Source organism: Botrytis porri (assembly GCF_014898465.1).
Source record: "Botrytis porri strain MUCL 3234 chromosome Unknown BPOR_007, whole genome shotgun sequence".
Classification (NCBI taxonomy): domain Eukaryota; kingdom Fungi; phylum Ascomycota; class Leotiomycetes; order Helotiales; family Sclerotiniaceae; genus Botrytis; species Botrytis porri.
In genome coordinates, this window is record NW_024066081.1 from 146,702 (window position 1) to 161,351 (window position 14,650).

The following is a 14,650-nucleotide window of genomic DNA, read 5'->3' on the forward strand; positions in this document are numbered from 1 at the left end:
GTAAGATCCGACCAAAAAGTCTACGAGACAAGTAAATCTTCGTGTGAGTGGTAGTTGCTTATTACCAACTTCCTTCTATTTCAGTATATCTCGCACACCATCCATACCAGTTTCTTGTTGAAGTTATGGTGATCAGAAAACAAGAGAATCATGTCGTTCCAAGGAGAAGAAATGCACGTGAAGTAGTAAACACTCTACACAACGACAGAATTAAGATGACTGGTCCTCTTGAGCTGTCACCTTCACTTTCTTCCCCTTACCGAGAGAAAAAATCCGTGGACTCAATCTCAATCAAGGTTTGTTCATGTGCCTAACCTTTGAACTCAACTGATTAGCTGATCAAACTTCCAATTAGTGCGGGACAAATGACAGAGATAAAGAAAAGAAATTCGGAAGAGTCCTCAAAATCCTATTATATGGCATCGATAGAGGAATAAAAGAACTCCGGGCATTGTTGGGGTTCCATTTCCTTTCACATGGCTGTTGTTGGTGTTTACCACTAGGCAGTTTTCACTAGCTTAACAGAAGTCATTGTCATCAAAGCTATCTCTGCTGAATAATACTACCGCTGGCGTCGCTAGTTTCTATGATTTCTCTATTACCAAAACACAATTGACAAGATTCTCCTTAGAATATTATATATTTCTTAGGGTGATCTAGATTTCTCGTATATAGGCTTCCAATACCTTCATTCAAGACGATCCGACTACATTCCTTTGCCGTAAAATTGCTTTGTTTAATTGCACTGCAGTACCCTCAGACTCCCACTTGATTCGCATCCAACAATCACGGCGCCAATTGCCAAATATTAAGACAAATAGGTGCAGGTGCACAATCCCTCGCTATTTATATATCAGATCAACCAAAATCTGTCCTTGAGAAGATCCCAAGCTTAATCTCTCCACCGGGAACCGTATCAAATTTCCAACACCGAGCATCCAGACGAGAAAGCATCAATGTGGTTCCTACCTTACTGATGACTCTAGGGTCAATATGTATATGTATTCGGGCGTGGGCAAAACTTGTGATTGTTCGTCCAGTCAAATTACGTTGGGAATGATTGTAAGATTTATGCTCTCTGTTATGATGTTGAAAATAGAAAACTAATTGAAGCTCAGTGACCATTTCTCTAAGCTTTATACGTAGCGTTTCTCGATTAGATTTTCGAGTGCTGATTATGTAGCTTTTGGCTATAGCTGCATATATCACTACAATTTTAAGTAAATCTAATTAGAAATTTACATCTACTTGATCTTAACAAAAAACTAATTTCAAAATAGCCGTTACCCCTTGAGAAACAACCCGTGACCACCAATGTGACGTTCCCCTATCCGCAATATTTACCAACCACAGCATAATTGCATGTCTAATAAATTCTTCTATTCTAATTTTACCGGGTTCAAAAGTCCAAATCATGCTTCATACAATACTCACTCAAATCTAGCCATTAAGTTTAACCTTCATCATCAACCCCACAACTCTGGGTTTCGTCAAACTCACTCTCTTCATCACTTGTATGGAAATATTCTTCACCCAGAGCTGGGCCAAAATAGCTTGTACAATCGGTGCCATCATATCTTGAGTATTTTACACCATCAATCTCAATCTGGCATTGGTCTGGGGAGACCTGCGTAATGGTAGACCATAGAGACATCAAATATTGTCTGATTCTTTCTTTCGCATGCAAACTTTAAGTTTACCTCGGGCTATTGTGGGGTTCATAATTGATATATACTTGATTATAATACCGTTGATTGCGGTCAGTAAGTTAAAACCAACGCCGAGAAAGAAAATTGGCGTGGGGTTGATATTCGCTACGGGATTCATGTAGGTCAAAATCTATCCATGAGGGGGAAAACATACTGATAACTGAGTAGTGCTACTATTGGATCAATTCTGAGTATCATTTATCGATTGAGAATTGACAATAATGATGATGTATTATGGAATCTTTCAGGTGTTGCACTTGTTAGGTGAGTAGATCTTAGACACGGAAGATTACATTTATGCGTAACTAACGATCCCGAACTTTCAGTCTGCTTGAAATCCTTCTCGGCATCTTCATAGCTTGCACAATAGATATCTCAAGATTCATCTGCATGTATAGAGGGAGATTCAAAGACATAAGATGCTCGTTGTTATCCTGTTCTGGTTGTAGAAATATGATGAAGACTAGAAAGATACGAAAATTGACAAAGCCGATAGATAATAATTCCAAGGAAAGTGTTCGGGAGGATGAAAATAAGCATGAGAAACCTATTAAACTGTATCCTGGGCTCGATATTTCGGAAACACCTCCTGGGTCTGCTTCTAGTAATGTAGAGACGTCTAGACCGTCGAACGGCAACGAGATGCCACTACGAGTAGTTTTGGCACCGGGGTTTTGGGTACGAGGTTCTTTTTGTAGTATATGATCTGCAAATCAGTTGGGTATGTTGATTGAAGTATGATGCCCTTTGGGATAACGCGAATCTTTTAACTCGACATCGTTTGGTTCTAACTTCTGCTTCGACTTTCAGAACTCGCTTAAAGTTAATATACAATCGTTCGTTAGACTCGCTGGGCTTCTTTAGAGAATCCCTAAACTACGGTTCCTACCACATGAAATTTCGTTGTTGTTCAATATCAGCATGTAATGTAATCCATGCGAGACTGTCACCGTCGTTTGAGCAACCTACGGTCTTTCTATTGTCAATCCCGATTCATAGATTTCACCACTGGATTTAGGAGTACGAAGTCAACTGCCACTCTAAAGAACAGATTCAGATAAGTTTCGGACGATGTAAAAATCATCAATTTCCTTCTTCGTCATCATTACCACTATCGGCATTTAACAATCCCTTATGCCCTTTCCACATCCAAAGTTTCGTAGTTTATGTACACCACCTTTGAGAAAGTCGCAGAGAATCAAGCGAGTAGACTAGGTTCCAGTTATTTTCCTGTCTTGACTATTGCAATCCTGCCCCTTCCTCTATCAGGTTAGGTAAGAGTTCTTCGACATCTCGGTATTCCGCCTAGATTTTGTATATAAATATTCTTTAAGCAAGAGAAGGGAATCAAACATATGTGGATGTCTGAAATACCGACGTATGTCACAACCACAATATCTTTGGATTGATTCTCAATGTTGCGCTACACACTTTGAGTTATTGGGGTTTTGGTCCACAGTTTTGGCTGTGTGTCATAGAGAGAAACCTAAGTTCGTGCCCATTCAAAGAAGCATGCAAAACTATCGCTGTCATTATACTCTTAACACAAGATAGGCTGTTGCTGCTTCTGTCATTTACTTCTTGTCGTTTACCAACTAAGTCAGGGGATGAAATTTTTTTCCGCTTGACATCCCAAACTTCATCTGTACTGGAACTCATAAAAAATATCTCACCCCATTCAGCACCTCTATCCCACCGCAGCTCTATCAAGGTATTGCACCTCCCTTCTCTATCCTCTTCTGAAGTTCTTCTTGCTACCTACATAAATTCACACATATCCTCTCACAAGCAATTCTTGGAAGAAAACTTTGACACGTAAACACGGCTTCAACTACGCTATATATTTTGCAGGGCTGAAAATAAAACAACCGAGCTAGACATCTCGTCTTCAAGTCACGACTCTGTGGGTATAAATGCATCCATCGAGTCTGAATCCCAACATCCAAACACATAAATTCCAAGGTGGAGATTGGTCAATATGGGACTCTAACAATCTATACTCTTGTCCCATCTCTTGAATTCTCATTCTCATTTCTCATTATAAGATTTTTTACCAAGTGTAGCCCGACTTGTATAGTCAGACTGTCAGACCAACTGTCAAAGTTCTTATTGTCATTTTAATCTTACTCTCGCAGAATATAAGGTTTACTGTCACTAGTAATCACTCACTGATCACTGTACCAATATTCTCCTCTCAATCTCCAAAGTACTCAGGTTTGTAGAACTCAAATCTGGCAATCCTCTTCAGTGCCACACCTCAGACTCCATCCTACTCAGCTGACAAGATGAGAACTCCATTTCCTTCCATTGTTGAGCTGGCTGTTATGTCCTTATCTTTTTCTCTTTAGTCGCCTGTGTATGGTCTTATATACCATAAATAAGAAAGATCTCTCCATCACCAGAATCCCCTCACCGAGCCATGATTCTGAAAGAGTGAATATGAGATCCCGATTCCCGAAAAGTTTGCACTACCTAGGTAGTTCGTTCATCTCCAATCCCATATTCAGATATAAAAGCACACCGATCTCCCTGAAGAAAACCCCTAAAAAAATCCACACAAAGGAATCGACCATGTCGATGAGGCAATCCGATTTCTGAGACCGGATACACGCATCAAATTCCCATTCGGCATCAAATTCCATGCTTAGGCCAAGCCAACCAACTTCCACATGACCATCGTCGAGATATCTATCATCTAGTTACAACAATGACAGTAGTAGTAATTCGAAAGAAAGCGACAGTGAGAAAAGGTGTCGTCATTCAACTGAAACATAACATATCTCTCATCACCACAGAAGATACGTATATACGATGCAACTCATCTCCTTCCGACTCCCATCCCAGCATCCATTAATCAATACAACGGGATGGGAGAAACTTCCCACATTGTAAGATTGCAAAGCCATCCACAGAGATGTATCTCAGCAATACTATCCTACTTTCCGCAATGCATGAGTCTTCTCCAGCGACCTCTCATCACATCAATCTTTACACCATTCGCTACCTCTACACTGTACAGACCGCATCTCTAGCTCCCAAACTTCTCTCCTCGTCGACCCCGCCATCTCAATGTTATTCGCTTGCTGATCCCACAACGCTTTGTTTTCAGATGTATCTCTGTAATCAGACCTCATGTACCCATCCAACCCCCCCTCATCTCTCATCTATTCAACTTCCATCCCCGTATCACCTCTCATCTCATTCCAACCCACCGAGTTCCCATCTCAATATTCCATCCCAAGATCCCAGCCCAATATCCCATCCCCCTACCCAATCTCCATCCCCCAATTTCCAAAACATACCCACCGCACACAGTCTACAGCACAAATCCCATAATCCAACAAGTCTAGTCAGCATATCCAGCATATCCACCCACCCACCCAAGCAGCCAATCTATCCATCTCGGATTCAGATTCTTACCTCCTACCTCCGACTTACAGCGACAGCATCAAAGCAGATTCATTCACCTACTCATAACGTATTTAGGTACTTCACACTTATAACAATACCATAGCAAGCACCGCCCTCGCCCCCCATTCTACAGCCCAGCTAGGTACTGATAGGAAAATGAAAAACATGTGTGACCCCATTTCGATCACATCCAAATCCAAATTCAAACCATCAAACATCATGTCCTCATATGAGCCAAATCAACATTCAACAGATTTTCAATTCCATTGTATTTTCCCTTTCTCAAAATAAAAAATGACGAAAACTCCCAGTGGACTATGTACATTTTGTACAGACTCTTAAACCCACCCCACCCCAATGTCATCCGCATATCCATCCATCAATCCGTCTATCCATCCATCTGCAATCTATATCAAGCAGCCATGAGATTCCTCAACTCTCCACACCTCCAACCACACCTCCAACCACACCACACCGACCATCTACTTTCTATACCACATCCTCGTAATCTTGGTATGTCTCATCTTCTTCTGCAATTGGAAGATTCCATACATAAGCGCCTCACTAGTTGGCGGACATCCTGGCACGTAAATATCGACCGGAACAATACGATCACAACCTCTTGTAACACTATAACTATAATGATAATATCCTCCGCCATTTGCACAACTTCCCATACTAATCACCCATCGTGGATCTGGCATTTGATCATAAACTTGACGAAGAGCAGGAGCCATCTTGTTGGTCAAAGTACCAGCCACAATCATAACATCGGATTGACGAGGAGAAGCACGGAAAATGATACCAAGACGATCTTGATCGTAACGTGGGGTTGAGAGATGCATCATCTCGATGGCGCAGCAGGCGAGTCCGAAGGTCATGGGCCAGAGGGACCCTTGTCGTGCCCAATTGGCAATTTGATCAAGTGTGGTTCTGTTTGCGTAGTATTAGCTTTTGTTCTCACATTCCCTTTTTTGGTCGCCACTCTAGCGGAAAGGTCCCAAAACACAACAAAAGTCTCCAGTAAAGCGAACACTTCGAACGAATGTATCTCCCGCTTATCCTATACCATTACTCCTGATCACATTACTCCCCCTGCAGCCCGTCCCGCTCCCCCCATATGTCCATCAGACAACCCCCAAATGTAAAATCAAACTCACAAAGCATATTGCATAACACCCTTCTTTCCCTCTTGACTAGGAAGAAGCACTTCTCTCCTCTCCTTTCCCGTAACACTGAGTTTGAGGTTTCCTCTATCTGCCGGGTGTCTCGTTTCCATTGCCTGAACTTGTGCTTGAGCTGGTTTAGTTGCGCTGTTGGAGATTGCTGCTAGGGATCGATAAGGGAGGAGGGATGAGGCGGGCTTGGCTATTCATTGTGTTAGCATTGGGTATAGGGTATAGTTGATGCGATGGATCAGTATAGAAATGCAAAGGTCAAGTTGCCATCAGTGTTCGCAGTGAAGAGGCAAAGAAGGGAATAAAGCAAAACAAACCTCTCAGTACCATTGCCCCCGCAGATCGTGTAGTCTTGAACATTTTGCTCGTCTTGCCTATCTCGTTCGTCTTATTTCTTTGGATCTTATTAAATCTCCCTCCTTTCAATTAATTCAATTGAGGATAACACAAGGAAAGGAAAAATAGAGGGGAGAGGTCGGTGTCGGGAATCCCGTAGCGTTCTGAGGTTACCAGTAAGTCGTCGATGTCACTAAGGTTCAAATTATTGATCTCGGTTGATTAATTCAAAACTGGTGATTGGTCGAGATCACGTGGCTGATTTGTGATATCCTCATGCGTGCCGCCACCACCGAATCAATGAGATGAGTTTTAAGATATTGTACATTGACATATAAGATTCTAGCATCCGGACTGTAAGAATTAGACCTACTAATTCAAAGTCACAAAAACATTTCATATGAAAGAAAAACTTCAGTCCAAATCAACGTTATCATCCTAAGTTTTTGTCTATCCAAAAGTGCAAACCATTGCAATTCCACCATCATTTTCCATTAACCCATTTCTTTTCCATCAACTCTAGCAATATAATGATAAAAATACAAAGTGAGTAAGAACCAACACAAATACTAAGCTTCGGACCATGTTTCTCCTGGCCGAACACACCTAGGTGGTAGGTATATTGAACAACCCCTTTCGCGCTCCCTAGGCATCATACCTATGCATTTCAGACATTCACTCCAACATACCAATATTCATACCACTCTGCTTGAAAAAGCTCACCCTACTTCCGGACAGTAATATCGCCACGACCCTCAGGTATTTGCTCGGACTCCAATGGTTAAATCTCTTCCTGACCATCCCACACAACTTGCCGAATACCCTCACGTAGGTCTGTATGTATGTATGTAGCACAACAAAACACCATAAAGTATATACATGGTAGAAAATAGGACACACAAAACAAAATGAAAGACCTTTCAATTAAGTCCTGTATACCCTGCGTCATCCCAGAAGCCAATCCACATTTATTGACCAGATTTCTTAGCATTTTCCGCCATAGCCGCATCAATTTGTGCATCGACTTGTTCTTCATCAACTTCATTCTCATCAGATTTGAAATTATCCTTTTCGCTTCTACCACGTGGTGAAAGTCTTTCATCACTTTCCTCTTCACTGCTCTCACTTCCGCGTAAACTATCACGATTGGTTTGACGACTTCGAGTCATCTAGAAAATAAGGTTAGCTTAAGTAGATATTGAGAATGGATCAACATACCCATGACCGTACACCACCAATAAGACCTAAACTGTATCCTGTTGCAAAATCACTACCCGGACCTGGACTATCATTTCTTGGAATTTCCAGGCGACGTGTAAGATGTTGTAGAGCAGATGGGCTTGTGAGGGATCCGGCACTATTTGCTTCGAAACTGTGCATGCGTGCGGGACTACCGGGACGACTGGATTGCCAGAATTGTTTCAATTCTTTGCCCAATTCTTGACCAGTGGTACTCCAATTCGTTCGGATAGCTTCTCTCATCTCAGCAACATGACGTTTGAGATCGAGTTCATTCTTTTTGAGCCATGATACGTTAAGCTCCTGTCTTGTTGTGCCCCGCTTGAATTGACGTGCAATATATTTCTCATAATCTCGAACAATCCTGCGTAGATGTTAGTAATGATTTGGGAGACAGAGAATCAAAGACATACTTTGTAATGATACCAGTCGTGCTGACACCCTCAGTTCTCTGTGTAACCAAGAATTTTCCTTGCTCCTTGATTGGTTTGTAAATATCATCTCCCTCATCAGCTCCATATGGAAGATCATCATGCGCAACGTAATCAATCCTTTTCTCTGCTAGAAATTCCGGAGTAACAATCCATGGGCAGTTCTCAACAACCTCATCAACCCATTTGCAATGTCTTACAGTCTCAGCTCGCTCTTGCCCAGAAAGAACCGTAAGTCCTTTTCTCTTGTGTGTTTCCGCATCTCCTGTAACTCCGACCAAAAGGTAAACGTCTGGGAATGCTTTTTTAGCTTGTTCAAGCTGTCGCATATGTCTGCCATGAATTAGTTACTACTTCCAAGTCCGTAGTTTATAGAATACATACCCAAGATGAAATAAATCAAACACACCATCCGCATAAACACGAACTGGTCTGTCAGCCGGGGGTGGATTGGTTTTGTATCCAACTGGATCTGTCAATTTTCCAATTGGTGGCGGAGCCATTGATTGTGTGGTCTCTTCTTTCTCTCCCTCTTGTTCTGGCACTTCCTCCTCTCCTTTGGAAACACTTTTTCTTCCCTTCTTTCCAACTCTGTTCGCAATGTCTGTACTACCTTCAGTTGTGTCGGATGGTTCACCTGGGTCCCGCGCACTGTCGGATCCATTAACTGCTACTTTCTCGTGTGTAGATGAGCGAAGACGTTTCGCGGGTGGGTTTTGAGAGTCCATGGAGATAGTCTTTTTGTGACTTGAGCTACGTGTTTCTCTGGTTTCTGGAGCTGTGGATTCGCCATCTTCCCCAGATGCATCTCTTGATGAATTTTGTAATTGATCGAGTGTTGAAGATTTCTTGGATGATGAAGCAGTAGCAGTACGCTTTCTCTTTCCTACACTTCCGCCCGATGATGGAGAAGACATTTTGAAGTTTTAACTTTCAATCTGAAAAATACTCGACTGACAGCGAGGGGGATTGAGACAAGTCGATTATAAGCTTTCGCGTTTTTGTGTTTAGATTGTCGGTGCTGTGCTTTGCTGCGCTGGAGGTAGTTCTTTGACAATTGGAGGAGCTTCCGGAATTTTCAATAATTTTGACCAGGGTTCAGTTAGAGGTAGTTGACCGTTGATGTAGTCTTTCTTATTAGTATTGCTGTGGTGGATTAGAGAAATTAATATCAATGCAAAGACAGCTTTGAGATTCGAGTACTTCGTAGATGTGTAGATAGGTTAAATATCACGACGACGATGAAAAAAAGAGTTATGCTTTCTTTCTTTCTCTCTGGAAGAAAAATCAAAACTTTATGTAAATTTGATGAACATTGAACATAACGTTAAGCATAAGTTAATATAATCATAGGTGTGTGATAATTGATTTGAATGGAATTGTCTTGTTGTCCTCACATAAAGCTAGTTTTAAACTAAATTATGACTGGGTAGGTAGGTAGGTAGGTAAGTAGGTAGGTAGTCGGCAGGTACCTAGGGACGGGACCTGTTCTGTCTCTCCTGCTTCTTTCTGCTCTTTTGAAACTTAAACCAGGTTTTCTCTTGAGTGAGGCGTGGTTTAAATTTCCCAATATCGTCATTCCAATTGCTATCGTCAAGATCAAGTAAGGTAAGAAAAAGTACGCACGTGCGACGCTAAGAGAATACGAGTGATCGATTGGCTGTGAGGGATTAGGTAATCTGGTCAATTCACATACGTAGGGAAGGAGTACAGTACATGTAGGTCGTAGGTACGTAGGGTAGGTAGATAATAACAAAGAGACGGTGAACTTCATTCCTCCTCCAACTCCTCTACCAATTAAATAATCTCACCATCCCACCATTCCACCATTCCACCATCCCACCATCCCACGACTTGAAAGCATTTTTTCACTCTGCAGTTCCGCCCGTTCGTGGGGTACCTAACTAGGAAGGAAAGCTCATTATCATCCATTGACCGCATCTCTGAGTCTCCAGGATAAAACTTACCTTTCTCCACTTCAAAGCTGTGACCTATGATCAATTCCCCCCATTCGCTGCAGTGCAATGGATCCAAGCCAAGTACAAAGCATTGCCAACGATTCGATTCCATTCGATTACTCTGTAGACACTTCATCACTCTACTCGCTATCTATTCGCTACGTCTTGGGAGTCACCTTGGGGCTAAAAAGAGGGGACCATCTGCAACTTAACACACCTGCGAACATGCAAACACATTCAATCTAGAAACATTAGATGAACTCGTAAAAGCTTTGGTCAGGAGTATATCAATTGATGGTTTTCAAGGTACATTGAAACTCGGCCTTAGTCTAGGGACCCTTCCTATAAGAGATCTGTAATGTAAAATTGAAGAAGAGAAAAAAAAAGGACTCATCATCATGATAATATGACTCGCTGCGTATGAAGATCGTAAGTTCAGAAAATGTCATGTTGAAGGAGAAGCCACCACGCCCTAGGCATCTCTATCATGTTTACTAGATATAAAGTTTTCATAACCTTTATACCTTCCCCACTCCATACGCCCTATTTCCTCCCTGCAGTCATGAAGATTTCCAGGAGACATTGCAATACGTGAATTTATCTCACGTTATGCTTATAAAAATGCACACGATTCGCAGCCCCTTCTATTCCAGATATGGCCGCAAAAATAGTCATTCATCAAGATGAATCTGGTCTGCATAATTTCTCGAGTCATTAACATCTTCATTCCAACATCCTCCCCTTCCTTCGTCTTCCACTTCATAAATCTCGAAAGGTATACCCATGATACCCAAATTACTCCTACTTCTCTCCCGCTTTGTTCGACTTTGGTAAGACTTCGTCTACGACTGCCTGATACTTTGGCTCTTTTGGGTCAATTTTTTCGGGTAAGGCATCGGATTCGGGAACTTCGGACTGAGGCTGTCCCTTGGGGACTTGGCTGGCGAGGTCCTTGTCTTCTTCACTGTGATCGAACATTTCTGTATCATCGGAATCAGTGAGGACTTCTGTACCATCTCCAAGAAGAATGATCCGTCCACGTGGGTTCCCACCGAAAGACTTAAGCTTCTGGTCCATATCAACATCATATCCACTGTCACTATCATCAAAGTTATGATGAACACCAGGTCCACGGAATTCAGCTATTAAATTTGTTAGGAAATATTCTAGTCTTGGGACTCAGCGGAGTACTTGCCATACTCCGGAGGGGCACATGGACCATCTCCATTTGCAACACGCTTTGCGATTTCATCGTACCACTCTTCCTTGGTCTTGCCGTTCAAGAGACCAATGACAATCATAGTCATGTTATCACAACCAACACCACCAGTTTCCGAATTGGATGCTAAACAGTTATCCATCATATTCTCGCAGATTTTAGATAAATCTTGCTTGGCAACAATGCCTCGTCGAACGAATTCGATAACAGCTTGGGATGATTGGCAATCCCAGATACCTGCAGATCGTGTTAGCCTTGTTGTTCTCGATGACTCGTCGTAAGCTACTGACCATCACAAGCGACCACTAAAAACTCGTCATCGTCTGTAATATCGTGTACAGTAACATCGGGGAATGCAGTGACGATTTGCTGCTCAGGCGAAAGCTCTGCGCTCTTTTTGAACTCGAAATCGCCAATGGCTCTTGATAATGCAAGGTTACCATTGACACGACCGAAATCGACGAAGCCTCCAGCCGCATTAATTCTGGCTTTTTCGCCTGCACAGTTATAGATTAGTATTTTGTGCAGTCCATCGCTAATATAATGAGAAGCTACCTTCGTTTTGCGGCTTGTGGTCGAATGACAGAGGCTTGGCACGACCCTTGACTCCCAAAACACTTCTGGAGTCTCCAGCATTTCCCTTATGAACAGTAAGCATATTTCGGCGTCTGTTGCCTCGTATAACATACCACATAGATCTTCTTGTGCGAAATTATGCCAACTGATGCGGTACAGCCAGAAACTTCCTCCTCGTATCTTGGATCTATAACTCATATTAGTCTCGCTGTTTGGTAGAAGGAGGATTTTGCTCTAACCCATCAAGATTGCTCTGTCTGTTGCAAGGAAGCCATCCTTCAAGGCTTGTTCAATATCACCCTTTTGGAATGCTTCTTGTTTCGCGATGATCTGGTGTATATTTTCTCCTGCAAAAAGGGCTACCCGATCCCCTCCATGTCCATCGTAAACACCGAAGAATGAAAGTCTGCTATCGATTGGAGCTGGCTTCAATTCCTGTCCCTTTGTATGTTGTAAATCGAGGATAGTCGCGTGCGCGTCCTCCATGCTGATTCTCCATCCCTGCATGGAGGAGACACCATAAAGTAATCTCTCATCGCCTCCAGTAGCTGAGTGCTATCAGAGAAAGCCATGTTAGTAACCATCGGCAGTGGTGGCAGATAGATCTTGGTTGCGGGAATGCAGCTGAAGACCGAGTCTTTGCGGGATATTTTTGTAGAGAGATTGTGCTCATTTAACAAATTACATAGAGTCTCTATACTACTGCGCGGCGCAGAAGTATTTCAACACCAGCAGGCAATACCAGGTATGCGATACCTTGGCATGAAAGACCAGCGCCGACAATGACACAGTAAACAGATAAGGCGAAAAAAGATAAAACAAACGTACCTTCTCCACGACGGGCTCCGAAAGAGTCTGACCCATCTTGAAGATAGATCTAAAACCTCTCTACAAAAATCCAACACGCAATTCAGATCTTTCTCTCAACAATATTTCGAGATCTTCGAGTGGTGTTCCTTGACAGAGATTGCAAAGAGGTATGGGTGGGATGCGGGGTCGTGATTTTCTTGGTAGGAAAGGTGGAAGAGATTATAGATAGAATAAATACCTTGGTATTATCTATAAGAAAGACAATTATCGGGATTGAAAATCTAATTTAATGGGAATGTCAAGATTTGGAAGAATTGTCTTTGTTCTTCTTTGCAGATCGCGTGCAGTTTTCTGGAGGAGGGAAGGAGAGAGGTGATGTTACTAAAAATGACGCTTTTCTTTGCCTTTTCTTGCCTTTTCTTGCCTTGCCTTGCCTCGCCTTTCTTTGCCTTTGGCTTGCTGTATGTATTAACGAATACCCTGCGCAGAAGAGCAAAGGACGCTAAGAGAGGTTCGCTTATTTATCTATAAAGAGTAATAAACTGTGATAGAGTGGGGGGGGGGAAACAGGAAGGATCGATTCTTTTGATAGGGTTGAGTCAGAAGAGAAGGGAAGGGAAGGGAAGGGATACTCCGTATATCGTAGTAACTGAGGTGACGGAATGTGAGTGAATGTGAGTGAATGTGAGCTTGTTTTTGGGGGGTGAATGGCTTGGTAAGAAGACCTCGGTGTAGGTAGGTAGGTAGGTGCATGCAAGTATGTGGGTAGATAGCTAGCCAATAGGTTATTTTCCTAAAAAGGGATGTAATTAACTTATAGTAACTATCTGGTATATCTAGAATCTATCTAGGTACATGGCTCAAAGACTCGTAGGATATATCCATCTTAACATCGTGAACAGCTACCATATACTCACTCGGTTACACACCAGACACCACATAATAAAATCCCAAATCTTCGAGCGCAGCGAGCTATGGGGGTTTGGGGGCTTGGCCCCATCAATTGATTCGTTGTAAGCAGTAAGTAGTAACGAATGTGTTTGGTAAGGTTTCAATGACAGTAACGGTGAGAATACTCCGACCAGTGGCAATTTAACTCATGATAGACGAGTGAGTGTCTTCAAGAGCTCAAAGAGCGAGACCCTCGAAAGCTTGAACATCATGAGTACCCCTATGGCTCTTATGTCAAATTATATCACATTTTTGCATTTCTCATCTAGATGACGGCTATACCAACGTCCTTAGCCATGAGAACGAATGAATACCAACATTTTTGTCATATGTATTCTCCCAGTTGATATCTATCAAAAGGTCACACCATGATACCTTTGATAAGCTCTGAACTTACCCACCTACCTGATAGCAATATTTGTAATTGGAGTTCCCAGCCTAGGTATTTTCTTCTACTTCGTACATTTAATTAGTTCGTGTTGCGTTTGAGAGCAGTCTGGGCCCGTTCACCGGGTGGACCCTTTGGATGTTTAGCTTTCGGAGGAACTGAATAGACTGCGCCGCGCTCAGATATACCTAGTAATTACTCTGTACATTCTGAATAACTCAATCGCTATCATCAGTTCCTTTCCTCTACCTAAGGTACATACATAGGTACTTATTAGCTGGACAGTGCAAACATCCATCGTCATTCTGCTCGGGCAGACTACAATTGTTAGTCTTTTGTTTTGATTTCTCAATAAACAAATATATTGACAAAGTGGTATTACTCGATTGATACAAGTATATTCCGACAACAATTTGTTCGTTGGATTTTGGTGGGGGGTGGTGT

General features: G+C 42.3%; 4 protein-coding genes across 4 annotated transcripts; 1 reads left to right on the forward strand and 3 right to left on the reverse strand.

The window, feature by feature from the left end:
* Positions 1 to 1,681: 1,681 nt before the first annotated feature.
* EAF01_005410 (uncharacterized protein) lies at positions 1,682 to 2,414 on the forward strand (the record flags this gene model as incomplete). The annotated part of the gene is made up of 3 exons (XM_038913663.1): positions 1,682 to 1,827; positions 1,878 to 1,973; positions 2,036 to 2,414. 3 exons carry the CDS (start codon positions 1,682 to 1,684, stop codon positions 2,412 to 2,414), a joined length of 621 nt encoding a protein of 206 aa, XP_038770112.1.
* Positions 2,415 to 5,602: 3,188 nt separating this feature from the next.
* EAF01_005411 (uncharacterized protein) lies at positions 5,603 to 6,658 on the reverse strand (the record flags this gene model as incomplete). The annotated part of the gene is made up of 3 exons (XM_038913664.1): positions 5,603 to 6,053; positions 6,281 to 6,488; positions 6,616 to 6,658. The coding sequence occupies 3 exons, from the start codon at positions 6,656 to 6,658 to the stop codon at positions 5,603 to 5,605; spliced, it is 702 nt and encodes a 233-aa protein (XP_038770113.1).
* Positions 6,659 to 7,602: 944 nt separating this feature from the next.
* On the reverse strand, positions 7,603 to 9,221 carry EAF01_005412 (uncharacterized protein; the record flags this gene model as incomplete). Its single annotated transcript, XM_038913665.1, has 4 exons — positions 7,603 to 7,803; positions 7,853 to 8,237; positions 8,287 to 8,637; positions 8,689 to 9,221. 4 exons carry the CDS (start codon positions 9,219 to 9,221, stop codon positions 7,603 to 7,605), a joined length of 1,470 nt encoding a protein of 489 aa, XP_038770114.1.
* A 1,305-nt stretch (positions 9,222 to 10,526) lies between these two features.
* On the reverse strand, positions 10,527 to 13,631 carry EAF01_005413 (uncharacterized protein). The gene is made up of 7 exons (XM_038913666.1): positions 12,886 to 13,631; positions 12,297 to 12,612; positions 12,171 to 12,244; positions 12,037 to 12,121; positions 11,772 to 11,978; positions 11,482 to 11,718; positions 10,527 to 11,404 (listed from the first exon to the last, which is right to left on the reverse strand). The coding sequence occupies exons 1-7, from the start codon at positions 12,919 to 12,921 to the stop codon at positions 11,064 to 11,066; spliced, it is 1,296 nt and encodes a 431-aa protein (XP_038770115.1). The 5' UTR covers positions 12,922 to 13,631; the 3' UTR covers positions 10,527 to 11,063.
* Positions 13,632 to 14,650: the final 1,019 nt, after the last annotated feature.